General features: G+C 50.9%; 1 protein-coding gene across 1 annotated transcript; it reads right to left on the bottom strand.

The window, feature by feature from the left end:
• Positions 1-1,443: 1,443 nt before the first annotated feature.
• Positions 1,444-15,228, bottom strand: PCDH12 (protocadherin 12). Its single transcript, XM_016205565.2, has 4 exons — positions 12,031-15,228; positions 8,649-8,746; positions 6,552-6,703; positions 1,444-2,264 (listed from the first exon to the last, which is right to left on the bottom strand). The coding sequence occupies exons 1-4, from the start codon at positions 14,908-14,910 to the stop codon at positions 1,795-1,797; spliced, it is 3,600 nt and encodes a 1,199-aa protein (XP_016061051.2). The 5' UTR covers positions 14,911-15,228; the 3' UTR covers positions 1,444-1,794.
• Between the last annotated feature and the right edge of the window lie 1,352 nt (positions 15,229-16,580).

Genomic DNA, 16,580 nt, shown 5'->3' with positions numbered 1-16,580 from the left:
GGAACCTTTTTTTTCCTAATAGAGTCTTACCTGGAGCTCCAATATAGGTAAAAGGGACTCTGAAGCACTGTTCATTCATTCATTCATTCATTCACTCATTCATTCAGTGAGTATTCACCATATGTTGCTTTGTGTGGGTACCTGGCTGGTCAGGCTGGAGACCCTGCCTGCTTCATGTCCCTGGCCTCTCATTGACGGGAACCCAACAGCTTGAAAATCACAGATCTTATAAGGAGAACACTCTCGCCTTGAGTGAGGAGATCAGAGACCCAGAGACCCTGCCCCTGAAACACATTGCTTTTGGGGGCTCATTTTCCTCATCTGTAAAACAGAGCAGTGGGATAAGGAAGCCTCGCTGGATCCTAAGTATGCGTGGCTTCCAGTAGCCCTAGTTAGGAGCATGAAGGACCCATTTATGTGGACAGCGAAGTGAGTACTGAGCTCCACAGGAGAACAAAAGGAGGACTTTTTGCCCTCAGTGTCCAGGAGGGCCCCAGGCTACCGAGAAGCTAGCTGAATGACAGCTTGGAAATTTCCAGGAAAACGATTGCGGCTGAGCCCTGGGGAAATATTTGCTCTTTCTTCACTCCCTCCTCCCCTTGGAAGGTTTGCTGCTGTCAGTGTCCATTTCACAGAGCCGGTTCACACCCTCCTCTCGGCCTGAATTCACAGGCCCACACCTGCTGTGACAGGAATATTTACCTACAAACGGTGGTTTCTGGGAAGGTGACTTCTGTAAGTGACGGGCTGCTCACTGGGAAAGGACAGGATTCTGCAGAGGCCCAGGCCTGCAGCAGGTCAGATCCAGGACCCTTTACTCTGGGCTTGGAAGTGTAAAGACATGCAGGCCTGAGCAGCTTGGGAACTTTCTTCAGCAGTTTCTGGAGGGGAGCTCAAACAGTTCCACTACTGGCAAAAGCTCACCTGTGGGGGCTTTCCTGATCCTTTCCTTGGCTGGCAGCCTAGTGTCAAGGTCAAGGGCATGGGCATGAGTTTTGGTGTTGGACAAACCTGGCTCCAGATCCTGGCTCTGCCTCTCCTCTCTGCTTGATCTAGGGCAAGACACTCAGCCCCTCCAAGGCTCAGATCCTTATCTGTGGAATGGGGATAATAACACCTCCCTCTCAGGGTTGTCAAGAAATTATTAATTAAATTCTATTGTAAGCCTGGTGCCTGGCTCACGTAAATGCTCTCTATAAATAGTCACTCTTTTCTTAGCCCTGATTTTCCAGCTGAGAAGCAGATTATTTGATATCATGGCAATAGAGGAGTGGGGTGAAGAGTGCACATGCCCATCATGTACCTGACACTGCACACTCCTGTCCAGGCCCAGCTCCTGTCCAGGCCCAGCCTGACCCACTTGACAGGGAGGGGAGCAAAGAACCATCGCTCTGTCACTCATTCCCCGTGGGAGGTGTACTCAGGGGAACAAGCCACCGCTTTTCCTTTATTAGTAGGTCAGAGGGCTTCGCCTGGCACCCCAGGATCCAGCCCCCACCTCCCGGTATGCAATAAGGCTGTCCTGTCTTGCTTGTGACGCTCCTTGGCATCTCTTCCGCCGAGGACCTGCCTTCTGTGCTCTGCATGTGTTTTGCCAGCAAACACTTGCCCACAAACTATCTCCATTCTCCAAAAAATTCAGCTAGCTCCCAGCAAGGGGCTGCTTTGGTCAGCCAGCTGCTAATCCTTGGGCCCCTGCCCCCTCTGTAGGGTGTCATCAGTCACCCTGAAGTTCTCAAGCCACCTCTGCTCAGAGTTCAACAAGTTTAGAAATCAGAGTATGTCCAAGGATCCTCAGGGCCTGGGCTCTCTAACATCTCCTGGGGCCCCTGGTTCCCGGATCCACAGGCCCCTGCTGCTGCTGCTACTGCTGGTCCTGCCCTCGGCCCCCTTCTTTCCACCTGGGCCCCCCTGGACGTCCGTGCCCAAGGCCCCACTGGTGGCCAGGTCTAGGCTGAGGGTCCTCCCGCACACGGAGAGCCGCCGCAGCGCCTCGGAGGCGGCCTCCACGGGCACGCTGGCCCGCTGCTCCAGCAGCATCTCCAGCAGCGAGCTCATCTCCGAGAGGAAGGTGCTGGCCAGCCGCGTGCCGGCCGGGCTCAGCTCTGGCCCCGAGCCCTTGCCGAATGTCTGGAAGGTCCTCGGCTCCTCCAAGGCCGCGGTGTCCGGGGAGAACACGTTGTCGCGGTAGTTGGTGGCAAGGGGCAAAGAGAGCCTGGCCATCCAGGCGGGGTCTGGGGCACTTAGCCGGTCCAGGGCCAGACCTGCGGGGGGAGGAGAGAACATAGTGAGGGCTGGGCCCACGGAAGGGCAGGGCGGGGTGAGGTGGGGTGTGGGCAGGGCCAGGGCACTGAACAAAGGAGGGAAGGGAAATGGCAGGGGACAGACGGGGTAGCCAGAGGGGGACAGGAAGGAAGAGGCCCTGACAGGGAAGCTCGCTGGGCAGGAAGGCGGCTCACTGAAGTTGCCCAGGAGCTGAGAGAGGAGGCAGGAGGAAGGCCTAGAATTAGAAATCGGCCTGTTTGTAAAGAACGCCTGGGCCGGTGGAGTGTTTCAGGCCTGGGTGTCTTTCACCATCCCGTATAGCCAGGTGCACCACTGAATGGGGAAAATCCCTTTTCTCAGCCAAGGCTGGAGTTTCTGGCTTGGTGCTGCCTCTGTTTGGTGAGCACTTATTAGGTACTTCAGGGCCAAGCAATTTACATAATTATCTCATTTGACCTCCACACCACCTTTGAAGTCAAGAGTATTATCCCATTTTATGGATGAGAAAATGATAAAGTTCTAAGAAGTTAAATCACATACCTACTAGGCAACCAAATCCAGGTTTGATGCCAGATCTGGTGTCTTTGAAGCCCCCTGTGACTGCACCACCCTATCCACCCTGTAGAGCTGGCCCTTCTTCCCCCTGGATGCTCCAGGTGCCCACGTATGGCCTCTGGAATTCCCAGGCCTGCTAAGGTCACCACCTGGCCCCGGGCTCTCAAGCTACAGAAAACCCTGTCTTAGAGGCAGGCTGGAAAGGGGCTGGCTATCAAAGGGCTGTCCCAGGAAAGGGACAGGGCAGTGAAAAACTGTGTCCTGGATCCCCAATGCCACCATCACACTTCTCCTTTTCCTGTCTCAAAAACTAGTCCCACCCGCCTGGAGTGGCTCAGCAGTTGAGCATCCACCTATGATCCAGGAGATCGTGGTTCAGTTCCCGGTCAGGGCACATGCCTGGGTTTTGGGCTCGATCCCCAGCAGGGGGTGTGCAGGAGGCAGCCAATCAGCATTGATGTTTCTATCTCTCTCTCCCTCTCTTTCCCTCTCCCTCCCTCTCTCTGAAATCAATAAAAATATATATTTAAAAACAAAAAAACCCAACTAGTCCCAGGCCTGATGGTAGAGAACAAGCAGAGGAAAGAATGTCTTGTGGTTTAGACACTGGTCTTAAAAAAAAAGCACAACATCTACTTTAACACGTACTTAATGTTTGCTTAAGGTGAGCTGCTTTAAAATCTGTACATACTGTTGGAGAACGCTGAAGGTACAGCCTCTGTGAAAAGCAGTTTGGAGGTACCTCAAAAATTAAAAATGGAACTGCTTTATGACCCAGCAATTCCACTTCTGGGAATGTATCTGAAGAAACTTGAAACACTAATTTGAACGAATATATGCACCCCTATGTTCACTGCAGCATTATTTGCAATAGCCAAGATTTTGAAGTAGCCCAAGTGCCCATCAGCAGATGAATGGATAAAAAGCTGTGGGACATTTACACCATAGAATAGTACTTGGCTGTAAAAAAGAAGGATCTCTTACCCTTTGCGACAGCATGGAGGGACCTGGAGAGCACTATGCTAAGTGAAATAAGCCAGTCAGAGAAAGACAAGTACCATAAGATCTCACTTCTATGTGGAATCTAATGAACAAAATAAACTGATGAACAAAATAGAAACAGACTCATAGAGAACAGATTGACAGCTGTCAGAGGGGAGGGGGTTGCAGGGCTGGGTGAAAAAGGTGAAGGGATTAAGGAAAAACAAACAAACAAATAACTCAGACAGACATCAGTATGGCAATTACAGAGGGAAGGGGTGGGGAGGTAGTAGAGGTTAAAGGGGAGATAAATGGTGATGGAAGGAGACTTGGGGTGGTCAACACACAATACAATATACAGATGATGTATTATAGAATTGTACACCTGAAACCTATATAATTTGACTAACCAATGTTACTCCAATAAATCAATAAAAAGGAAAAAAATAAAAAATAAAAAAATAAAATCTGTGCATAGGATAAAAGCCTGGAAGGAGATATGTCAAAGTGTTAACTGAAATGACCCCCAACAGGAGTGATTTATTTTATTTTTACCTGCATTTTTCTACATTAAATATTGTTTGTGTAATTCGGAAAAGTTATTTCAAAATACAGCTAATTGTCGTTTATATTGATATAAATGAGTCTCGGTCTCGCCTTGTGAGCATGGGACTGACTGTGCAGCCTGTGAGGCAGGGTCAGGCCACCTCCCAACTGGTCCAGCCCACGCCTGGGACTTAGTGAACATTCACCGAATGATTGAATGAACAAATATTAACCCTGGACATTTGGGAAATGTAAACCTTAGTTCCCCGAGACTCTGGGGTAATAAGGTTGGAACGCCTTTGGTGGTACAGAATCAGGCCTTTCCTTGTGCAGGGGCAGAGAGCTTCAGCAGAAAATCACTGGCGTGGGTGAGAATGGCTGAAAGGCGATGGTGAGTTCACTCTGTGGCAGGTGGGCGCTGGGCCCACGTGGGTTTGATTTCCTCGCTTTGCTGCTTATGAGCAGTGTGACCTTGAGAAAATTGCTTAACCTCTCTGAGCCCCCTTTTTCTCTCATAAAGCGGCGAAATAGCAGTGCTAATTTTGTTGGATTGCTGTGAGCATTCAGTGAGCTCATGCAACCAATAAAATATTATTGTCACATCCTCAGGTGGGGCTTTTATCTGACACAGCCAAGATCCCAATGTCAGACATACTCCCCATGGCCTCATCGAAGTCCAGCCCTATGAGCAGCTCAGGCTTATTTAGCCCTGCTGCCCCCTTCATGAGGCCTCCCCTGTGCTGCTTCCCAACAGGGATAGAATGTGAGCTATAGAGGTCATTTTAAGTTTTCTAATTGCCACATTAAAAAAATAAAAAGGAAAAGTGAAATTAATTTGTAAAATATTTTTATAAATATCATCATTTTATCACGTAATCAATATTTTAAAAATTGAGATATTATAAATTCTTTTTTATACTAAGTGTCCAAAATCTGGAGTGTATTTTGTATTTACATCACATCTCGGTTCAGACTAGCCCTTTTCACATGTGGCTAGGGGCTGCTATATTGTACCTCACAGTTCTGCATTCTAGACAATACAGTCCTACAAAACTTTCTACATATGTGCTGTCCAAAGTGATAGCCATTAACCACATGTGGCTACTGGGCACTTGAAATGTGCCTGGTATGACTGAGGAACTGAATTTTTCATTTTACATGTACTTAATTTTAATTAGATTTCATCTTACTTCATTTTAATTTAGAGTCACACTGCCTGTGTTAATAACCATTGGCTGCACAACCTTGGAAAAGAAAATGACTTAACACCCCTGCCCCTCAGATGTTTCCTTTGTGAAATGGGGATAACGAATAGCCCCCGTCTCGTAAGGGTTTCCTACGAGGCACTTAGAACAGGGACTAGCGCATAGAAAGCACTAAAAAAATGGTAGCCTTATTTTTTTAACCAAGGAAAAGGAAGTGCCTGCCATGCCTTCAGCATGTTTGCGGCCAGATGGAGTGCACAGGGCATGTCCAGATGAGAAACAGATAGTTAACTACAGAAACAAAACCACAGCTTAGGGGTGGCTGGGCCCATGGATGGAGGCCGCAGGGTGCCCACAGCAGAGGGGGCAGCTAGCAGATTCTTGAATTATTTTGTATATATTTTCAAAACTAATTGTTTCTCCAGAAAAATTATTTTTGTTTCAGTTAGAAATGTTAGCACATTCAAGAGTTGATTCGGTTCTCAGGGTAAAAGGATATTTAAAATACACCAAAGAAATTCAAAGGAGTGGTTTAGGAGGTAAGGCGACGTGTCTTGATGACAGGCAGGCCCAGGCTGACTCCCCTTCAACTACTAATGAGCTAAGGGACTCTGGGCAGGCTGTTACCTCTCTGAGCCTCAGTTTACTTATCTCTAAATGGGAGCTCATAGTATCTACCTCCAACGACTGTTTGGAAGCTTAAATGAGATAATGTATATAAGGTGTTTCCTGTACCTGGCACACACAAAGAACTCAGTAATCATTCACCATTTTTATGATGAGTTGTAAAGTGAATAATTAAAGTAGAATCTGGTCTTTAAACAAACAAAGACCTTCTGAAGCTTCAGGAGAAGTAAAGTGTTGCTGATGTTCTTCCCCAGAAAGAGAATGGTTGTGTTTCCCTGTAGTGGATTGGAGCAGAACTCTGAAGCATGGGCATGTGAGTGGACTGTGTGTGGAGCCAGAAGGAGGGTTGGGGTGACCCTGGGGAGTCCCTACCTTTTTTGGGGTCCAGCAAGCTTGACAGCTCTTCTTCTAGCAGCTGCTTCACAGAGAGGTCCTCTTCAAGGTCCAAGGGTCCTTCTTCCTGGTCTGGTTCTGCCTGGCCACCAGCCCTGGTACCTGGGCCATCTGTGTCTGGGATTGGACTTCTGCAAAGGAAACCAACCCAGCCCACAAGTGAGAAAGTTCACACATAGGTTCATTCATTCCAGCTCATGAACATTCTTCTATTCGTGCCGGCATTCATACACCTAAATAGGTCCTGGATACACACAGTCTAACCTTAAGAGTTGGACAACCTGAGTTGCTTGATCCCAGCCCTCCTGCCTACTCTGAGTATGTGACACCCACCTCATGGGGCATGGTAAGGGCCAAATGAGATGTTATATGTAAAGAGCTTAGCGCAGTGCTGGCACATGTGGTTACTCACTATTGTCCCTCCCATTTCTTCATATTGCCTGGCACAGAGCAGGATGTTAATAATGTCAGTTGAGCCAATGCAGTCATCCACCATCCATCCATCCATCCACCCATCCATCCAACCACCCATCCACCCATCCACCCATCCACCCATCCACCCATCTACCCATTCATCCCTCCATCAAAGTATGAGCTCTAGTGAGGGCAGGGATTTTTATCTGTCTCATTCCCTGCTCTCTCACCAGTGCTGAGAACAGGGCCTGGCACATAGTAGGTACTTAATACTTTGTGGATTGTGTGATTGAATGTTCCTTCCTCCTTATTTGAGACCAAATCCTAGACCAGAAGGTCAGGTCGATAGAGGATACAGCTGAAATGAAGCCCCCAAAAGCTATTCAGAATCTACTAACCCCCCCCCCCACTCCTACAGTCTCTTCCCTGGCTCCTCCCTCTCATAGACCCTTCTTGTCACCTGGGGGAGGCCCGTTCCTGGGACTTCCTGGCATGGGGGACAGGCCTGGCCCCTCATCATCCCTGCAGGTGCTTTAAGGCCTGGGGGTCTTTTCTGCTTTTTTTTCTGTGGCGATTTCTGCTGCATGGAGAGATCAGCAGGGAGGTGGCAAGTTTGCAAGTAACACTGACAACAACTCCTGTTACTGAGCAATTACTCTGAGTCAGGCCTTATGCTTTGCAGGGTATGTGCACCTTTTCATTAAACCTTTCACATAGTAAGGGGTTCTCTTGTTACAGTTCTCAGTTTACAAATGAGAAAACCAAGACTTGTGAAAATTATGCAGCTTGCTCAAGGTCCCCATGGATTAAGTAATAAAGTGAGAATTCAAATTTAGGCTGCTGTGACCCTGGAGTACTCACCGCTGCTTTACACTACCTCTCACTATCTTTGCAAAAAAAAAAGAAGTTACAAGTTGATACAGTCAGAGCGCTGAACCAGGAGTCAGGTTTCCTGAGAGCTGGTCCCAGCTTTGCCACTCATTGGCTATATGACCTTGAACAAAGGCACTTTAAGAGGAAAGGACTTAGCATTGCTTGTGTACCTACTATGTGCCCAGCTCTGGGCTATGGGTTTAGAATACATTTGATCATTAAATCTTTACCCCATCACTACAAGGAAGCATTCTGACTTTCCTTTTAAAAATGAGAAACCAAGACCTTGGGGATTTATCTGACTTGCTCAAGTTTACATGACTGGGTTGGATCAAACTAGTTATAGCCTCAGTTTCTCCATCTGTAACAAGGAGTTAGATTAGAAGTCCTCTTGAGGTCTCTTTAATTCTAGGACAGCCCAAAGGTACACACCCACACATTCATGTCCTTAGCCAGGGGCCTTCAGATTATGTTTAAGGGTGGAAAGAAAGCAAGCTGAAAGGTACAGATTGGAAGTCCATAGCCCAGCACCTTTGCAATCAGGGGACATAATCAGAGCCTTGGGGATGAAGTCATTTCCTTAGTGACTCTGTCCTATAAATACTATAAATACAGTTGCTTCAGGACCAAGCAGCCTGGGCTGGGGGAATGGATTCTGTCCGCTGCACTCTCCCAGGGGAGCAGGTCTGGGATGTGCTCACCACCCTTCCTACTGTCACAGAGACTGCAGGGGGAGGACAGGGGAGGAGAGGGGGGCTCGAGAAGCCTGTGGGGACTACGTGTGCTTACCTGCCGCCGCAGGGCTTGGCCGAGTACTTATTTCCCCGGTGGTTTGGTTTGGGCTGGAATTGGCCCTGATGCAGCAAGGACAGCAGCTGGGAGATTTGCTACAAGACAGGAAAAATCTGTTGACTCCACACAATTCCGACCCAGCACACTTCCTCGCCGGATGTTTCCCTCAATGCCGGCGCTTTCTTTTTATAGTCTTTCCTCCAGTTTCAGATGATTGTGTGATCAGATGAGGGATGGTGAGTGGGGAACCCGAGAGAGGCAGGGACCTGTGCATGCAGGTTCCCTGCTTTGCCTTTGTCACCTCAGGACCTGGGTGTCTGAGGGAGAGAGTGGGGACCCTCTGGGCTCATCCCCTCTCATCTCCCCAAGTGACCCGCTCCTGTTGGAATCTGTGGGGGTAGAGGTGAAATAGGCATTTCCTGACCATAAATTCATTATTACTTTGATCGGGATTATTTTAAACAGTTATTTCCCCCCTTCTGCAGTATTCAAGCATGCAGCCAATTTTTGTGGGCCAGAGGCAAGACCATGTTGTAGGGAAGGCAAAAATGGTGTCATTTAATCATTCATTGATTCATGCTTTCATTCATTCAACAAGTATTTAGTAGGTGTGTGTTTGTGCCTGGCCCTGCGCTCACTTATGAGAATAAGTGTGAGAACAAGACCCAGTGTCTGCCCTGAGGGAGCTCACAGCCTCTCAGGGAACCGGTCAGGGGAGGCAGGGCACGGGGCTTACTATAGGGGGTAGCATGGGCTTGAGAAAGGATGGGGGTCTGTGGGAGCAGAGGAGGGCCCCTCACCCAACTTGGAGCAAAGAGGAAGTTGTGGGGTGAAATGGGGGAAATGTATTCACTTCTTCCTACAAATGTTTATTGAATTCATACTGCATGCTAGGCACCTCTGCTGAGACCACGAGGCTCCGTAGGAGTCTGGCAAGTGGAGAGAGGGTGAGGGTCTGGGCCAGGGGTGAAGGGTGTTCCAGACAGAAGCACTGAGCACGGAAAGGTCGGAGGAGACGGCTAGGGAATGGGGCAGAAGTTGGAAGGGATGTCAGGGCCAGACCCTGCAGGGCCTTGGGAGGGAGAAGGCAACAGACCACGTTTTGGGAGGCTGAGTTCTAGTTCAAGGTCATTTCTAGCTTGTGTAATGTCAAGTAGGTTTTTAGTCCTACCCAGATCTTTCCTCATCTCTAAGGTGGAGACTTCTTCATGGGTTGTCAGGATTAATTAGATGGTTTGAAAGTTTAAAATGCTCCATGAATGCATGGAGTTTGGGGTGTTCCTCCTAAAAAACACTGCCTCTGCCTCCTGAGCCCACCCCCACCCCTCCCTGGAAGGCCCACTGGCCTCTCTGGGCAGTTCAAGACAGAAAGTGCCAATCCCAGAGGGGAGTTGGGAGGGAAGGTGGTCAGGACTGGGGTTTCAATGTGACGGGAGGGTCAGGGTCCCATTACCTACCTCAGGGCAGATCCCACCTCCTAAGGCACCTACCACCTTTTCCTGAGTGACAGCCTGTATTTCAGGGACACTCCCTGAGCGCCATCCCCTGAGCTGAGCACTGTCATTCAAGGTCACGTCGCAGTTAGAGCCCAGACTCTGGAGTCAGTTAGACTCAGGTTCCAATCATAAACCTGCCCTTTCCCCAGTTCCCACCTATGAGGCCTTGAGGAACTACTTGAGCATCTGAGCCTCTACTCCTCAGCAGTAAAAAGGGAATTACAATGAGATCCAGGCCAGAGAGTGCTTGTGGTTGTAGGATTAAATGAGTAAAGTATATAAGTCACTTATTAATAGATCTTATGATAAGCACTTAGTAACTGTCAAGTTGTATAGAATCTCATTTAGTTTTTACAAGTCTCCCAGGGGAAGAGATACCATGACACCCATTTTGCAGGTGTATAACCTGAGGCTACACAGCAATTAGTGGCAGGGCTGGAGCTTGAACTTGGATCTGACTCCTTTGTGGCACTGTGCTGCTGGAAAGACAGCATTAGGCGAGCTGCCTCTTACCCTAGGGTTGATCCCAAATGGGCACCCTTCTTGCCATTACCCCAGTGGGGCCAACCATAGTGCCTGCTCTCTGCTGTCTCTGTTTACTATCAACCAGCTTTTGGCACAAAGAACTTATTCAGTAAGCATTTGATGAATGAATGAATGAATGAATGAATGAATGAATGAATGAATGAATGAATGGCTCTGGGCAACCTCTGGGGCCACATAGAGCCCAGGGCAAGACTCCTAAGAAAGCAGCTGGGCCCTCTCCAGGTGGCTTCCTGAGGAGGGGGTGGGGGAAGGAAGCCGTGTCCTTGCTCCACAGGAAGCCTCAGCTGATGGCCCGGCCAAACAGAAGTGTGCTTTGGACAAGCAGCCTGACAAAGGGAAAATTGTCTGGGGTCCAAAGAAGCAGATATGAGTGTGGTATCGGCACCATCTCTGAAAACACTTCCCACTTGTGTCTAATAAACCCTAGGCCTCTAGACACTTTGCCATTTATCATCCCATTTAATCCTCAAAACCCTGGGAGATAGACACAGGGTAAGTTTGCCATCACAACCCCCACTTTATAGATGAGAAAAAAAGGGTCGGATGTTAAAGGACTTGCCCAGGGCTGCCCAGCTCCTAAGTGGCTATGCTGAAATTTGAGCCCAGATCTGCCTAAATCCCAAGTTCCAAGGTTGCTTTCACTGCCCCATCCTGCAGACCCAGCCGGCAAGCTCTGGGGCCTCAAGCAAATGATATGCAGCCCCTGAGCTTGGGCAATGATGCCCATGCCAGCCTGCTTCACAGGGAGGTTCCCCGGGGGGAGATGGAAGGAGCTTTGCAGAAGACATCATAATCATTTGCTGAAAGCTGTCTATGTGCTGGACACTAACCTAGAGTTCTCTCATTTTATCTTTAAGCAAACTTAGGAGATGGGTGTCGTTAACATGGATGTCTTCAACAGAGAAGCTGAGTAGCCTTCATATGCTTCACAGCTAGAAAGCGGTAGAGCCAGGATTTGAACCCAGGCAGCCTTGCTCCAAAGCTTATATTCTTAATTCCTACCTTTGCTGTGTATCTACTTGTGCCAGGCTCCCTGAGCAAGTGCTGTAACTGATTAAATCCTCAGAACAACTCTGTGAGGCAAATACTTTTATAGTCATTCCAGTTTTACAGATAGGAAAACTAAGGCTCAGAGACAGTAAGTAACTTGTCCAGGATCACACAGCTAAATTCTGTTGACACCAGAGCTATGCCCTGAACCAACACACTCAATGCATCATAAAGTGCCCTGTGAGCCTAAGGAATGAATATGAGGATTGTGAGGGTAATGGTGGAGTCTGATGCTGTTAGTAGTGACCCAGGGGTGACCAGAGAGAGAGCTGCCCACAGCAAGGTACCTGAACAGGAGGTGAATCCACAGTGAGCTCCTCTACAGGATTCCTCTCGGCGAAGGCAGCCACAGACAGCCGGACCAGGCTCCGCAGGATCTGTCGGGGGCCTGACTCTTTCTCAGGGGCCACTTTGCCATTGAGATTTCGCTGCCGCCTCAGGGTTGCAGAGGTAGCTGGTGGGCTCAGTGGGACCTCCTCGCTGCCCTGGTCTCCAGGCGGCCTCCCTGTGGGGCTGCCTGCCACCTTCGGGGGCCTCGAGTGGGGCTGGCCCAGTGCAGGCTGGGGCTCGGGAAGGTTCAGGTTCTCCCGGGAAGCGTTCCTCTGCCTGGGGTGATTGAAAAGGAGGTTGACCGTGTCCTGCAGCACCTCTGGACACTCGGCCAGCGCTCCCTGGTTGCCTTGATTACGCAGGGTCCTGTACAGGGTCGGAGTGAGGTGAAAGGGGGTCTGCAGGCAGGGGTCCCAGCCTGCTTCCATTATTGCTTCCTTGCCCACATCCTTGGGGGGCTGCCCCACTTCACCAGGCTCATCCACCTGGCTCCTGAACACAGGCACGAGGTGGATGTCTGCCTTCTGAATGTGTTTCTGGGGTCTCTTGGGCTGGAGGCGGTAGGTGGATTCAGCCTCCCGACAATTATAGGCCCTGTTGTCCTTCTTTTCCGTGCGACAGATGGACATGACCAGAGCCAAGATCAGCCCGAAGATGGCCAGCAGGACAACAAGGCAAATCACTGTCAGCACTGATGTGCTCAGGGCCCCAGGATCATGGGCTGAGTCCCTCAGGTGGTCCACACTGGTGACGAACGAGACCCTCAACAGGGCTTGGGTCTGTAAGGAGGGGCTGCCACGGTCTTCTACCACTATCTCTAGCTCCCACTCTTTCCCAATGAGGCTGCTGGCATTGGTGATGTTGATGAACAGCTGCCCCAGGTGGGGGCTGAGAACAAAGAGGCGGGCTTCATTCCCACTCTGAATGCTGTAAAGGACCTCTCCGTTTGCCCCTGAGTCTGCGTCTTGCGCCACAATGGTCACCAAAAGGAATGGCTGGGAGCTGTGGGTGGCCAGTGATGCTATGTCAGCACCCACTGGACCCAAGCCATTGGGAGTCTCAATGGGCACCAGAAGGTGGCCGGTGGAGGCATTTACAAGCACTGAGAGGCTGGCTTTTCCATCACTGAGTAGGGGATGAATCACCTCTGGGGCATTATCGTTGTCGTCCAGGAGGCTGACCCATACAGAGATGCTGGATGAGAGCTGGGGCTGTCCCCTGTCCTCTGCAATCACGTGGAACTCAAAGCGGGCCATCTGTTCATAGTCCAGTGACCTCTGAGCAATGACCGCTCCCGTGTCTGAATCAATGGCTACCAAATGAGAAACTGGGGAGTCCTGGATTCGATATGAGATTTGTCCATTAATGCCCAAGTCTGCATCGTGAGCTTTCATGGTAATGAGGTGAAGAGAGGGTTGGTTGTTCTCCTTGGTGGAGACCTCATACCTGCTCTTCTCAAACACGGGTGCATTGTCGTTTACATCACTGATCTGAATGCTGAGCTGTGTCTCGGCTGATAAGGGCTGAGGACCCTGGTCTTGGGCAAACAGAGTGAGGGTATATTTGGGCCACTGCTCTCTGTCCAGCGTGGCATTGGTTAGCAGCATGTACGTGTTGCCATTGGTCCTTTTCAGCTTGAAGTGGCCCAGCTCTTGTCTCAGCCAACAGTGGACCAGACCATTGTTTCCTGAGTCCAAGTCGTTTGCCATGACGAGAGCAATGAAACTGTCCTTGGGGAGAGCTTCTGACACCATTGAGGGCTGGGAGGCCCATGTGATGTCGATGCTTGGGGCATTGTCATTGACATCCAGAACCTTGATGAGGACTTTGCAATGGGCTGGGATGGGATTGGGACCCAGGTCCCTTGCCTGGACATGCACCTCATAGGCAGGATTCTTCTCGTAGTCTAGGGGTTGACGCAGAATCACCTGGCCCGTTTTGGCATCAATACTGAAGGTGTCCAGCACCTCTGGAGGCACGTGCTTACTGAAGAAGAACTCCACCTCCCCGTTGGGGCCTTGGTCAGGGTCTGTGGCGGTCAAGTTTATGAGGAGAGTACCAGGGGCAGCATCTTCTTGGATTTCCAGTGCCAGTGAGCTCTCAGCAAACACAGGGCTGTTGTCATTGGAGTCCAGGACGTTGACTTTGACCAAGCTGGTGCCTGACTTGGGGGGGTTCCCACTGTCATAGGCAGTCAACACCAGGTCAAAAAACGAGTGGATTTCCCGGTCCAGCTCCTTCACCACCACGAGTTCTGCGTGTTTGGTCTCATCAGGCCCCACGATGACATCCAGGGCAAAGTGCTCACTGGGAGACAGGGAGTAGGAGTGCAGGGTGTTGGGGCCAGTGTCTGGGTCCAGAGCTCTGTCCAGGGGGATCCGGGTGTGCAGAGAGGCACTCTCAGAGATTTCCAGCTCCTGCTCACCTTTGGGAAACTGTGGCTGGTGATCATTGATGTCCAGCACCTGGATCTCCACATGGATGAGAGCCAAATCCCCTGTGGCAAGCACGTCAAAGGAAACCAGGCAGGGGTCCCGCTGCCGGCAAAGCTGCTCTCGGTCCAGCCGCCTTCCCGTGCTAAGCAAGCCATCCTCATAGTCCACCTGGATGGGGAGCTCCTGAGGCAGCTGCAAGACCTGGAAGGCAGCGCCCCCTCGCCCACGTCTCTCCTCCCAGCCCAGTTCCTGGGACAGCTTCCCAATCACGGTCCCAGGCGGCACTTCCTCTGACACTTGGTATTTCACAGTGAGAGTGGTCACCTCCTGACAATCCCCTGAAAGGAACAAGTAGCCACCTGGCCCCAAAAGCCCCAGCAAAAGTCGCAGGAGTTGCATCATGCTTACCGCCAGAATGGGCTAGATGCAGAAACCGCTAGAGGTCTCCAAAGGCTGGGAAGTCCTCCAGTGTTTCTGGGGGGGCTCGATTAGCCCCGTTCTGCCCCCAGACCTGCTGGCACAGCCTTGTCCCATAATTAGATGATGATGGAACTAGCAGGATTCCCAGGCAAGGCCATCTTCATCTGAAGAGATCCAAGAGGTCCCAGCACCGATGAAGTAAATTGCCAGGGGCACCCGTTGGTCCACTGCAGCCAGTGATGGGCAAGAGCCGGTCCAAGAAGGACTTGACCCAGTAGAGCAGGATGTGGGGATCTGACTTCCAAACAGTTGCTAGGCTGGGGAAACAGAGAAGCAGCTTTTTCCTATGGAAACCCCACCTACAGGAAAAGGGAGGGCTGTGAGTTTCAATGCCAAATAGAGAAAGAGAGCGCGCTTCCCGTGAAGCCCAGTGGCCTGCTGCTGAGGAGGATGCCGTAGGGCTCCGGGGACAGGCCGGATGGGAAGGTGTCATCCACGCAGCAAGGTGGCCGCTGAGGGAAACGAAGCCCCTCTGTGGCCAAGTGAGCAGAGAGCCTGAGCCCCTGCCTGCCGCCCACGGCCTGAGGCCTCTCCTGGGCAAAGTAATGCTCCCTGTCTCTTCCCTGCCTCGTCTCTCTTTGTGCCCAGCGTTTCCCTATTATTTCTTCCCCACTCTTATCTTTCTCCTGCACTCATCTACCTCTAATCTTAACTCTGTCCTCAGCACCCATTTCTGTCGCATGGGAAGCAGCTGTGATTAAGAGAGTGGACATCAGAGCCAAACTGGCTGGGTTCAAATCCTGACTCTGCAGTTTACCAGCTGGGCCGCGTGGGACAAGTCACTGCGCCTCTCTGGGTTTCCACCACCTCCCTTTCAGAGCGTGAATGGGCATAAGAATAGTAGCCCTCCGGCAGGAAATCGTGAGGATGAAATGAAACGCAGGGCCTGCGCTGGCCCGAGTCACAGGTAATGAGGTCATTGTTAGCAGAGGGTGTTATGACCCGCACAGCTCCTCCCACCTGTGGCTGGCTCTGGCTCTCACACTGGCCCACAGGGACCCGTGAGCGTGCCCACGGCCTTGGCTCCTGAAGCGCAAGGCCCTCCCTGGCCTGACCATGTGGCCTCCTACCCGCTTCCCTTCCTGCTTCCCCGCCTGGACGCCCATTGTTCTCTGCATCTGGTCCAGCCTGAGCCCCTGTCTGGGGAATCCCCCGGCCTCCAGCTCCTGGTCTTGGAGGTTTTGGACTTTTCCCTCTCCCACACCTTCCTCTCCCTTTCCCCCCCTTCCTCCAGTTCTCTCCCCACTGCTGTTTATGGCAGAATCCCCTGAATGATAACTCCCTGGCTGCCTCCTCAGCACTCCTCCTGGACATTTTAAAGGGTGCTCTCCCTCCCATTGCCCTCCTCGCAGAGGTGAGGCCCAGGAAGGAGGTGGGTGGGCAGTTTGCTTGGGTGGCCTTTGAGGTGGCTTGCTGCTTCTCAGTCTGCTGTCCCCAGCCTTCTCCCATGCTTACACCCTACCTCGAGGTTGAGTCCAGGGATTTATAAAGCATTCGAAGTAGTGGGAATTAAGGGCCAGCTTCCCCTAGATAGGTATTTGCAGCTGAGTCCTTGGGACCAGAGGTGCCCTGTTGGGACACAAGTGGCTCCA

The sequence above is a fragment of the Miniopterus natalensis genome, chromosome 4 (genome assembly GCF_054644295.1).
Source record: "Miniopterus natalensis isolate mMinNat1 chromosome 4, mMinNat1.hap1, whole genome shotgun sequence".
NCBI classification, from domain to species: domain Eukaryota; kingdom Metazoa; phylum Chordata; class Mammalia; order Chiroptera; family Miniopteridae; genus Miniopterus; species Miniopterus natalensis.
Note: the sequence above shows the minus strand (reverse complement) of the source record. Positions and strands in the feature narration are given on the sequence as shown.

Bases quoted from the DNA above. Each gene is read 5' to 3' on its own strand.
- PCDH12 (XM_016205565.2), bottom strand. From the start codon at position 14,910: ATGATGCAACTCCTGCGACTTTTGCTGGGGCTTTTGGGGCCAGGTGGC. The intron at 8,747-12,030 runs GTACCTTGCTGT...CCTGTCTTGTAG, and splicing joins TGGATTCACCTCCTGTTCAG to CAAATCTCCCAGCTGCTGTC. The intron at 2,265-6,551 runs GTAGGGACTCCC...CTCCCCCCGCAG, and splicing joins CTTGCTGGACCCCAAAAAAG to GTCTGGCCCTGGACCGGCTA.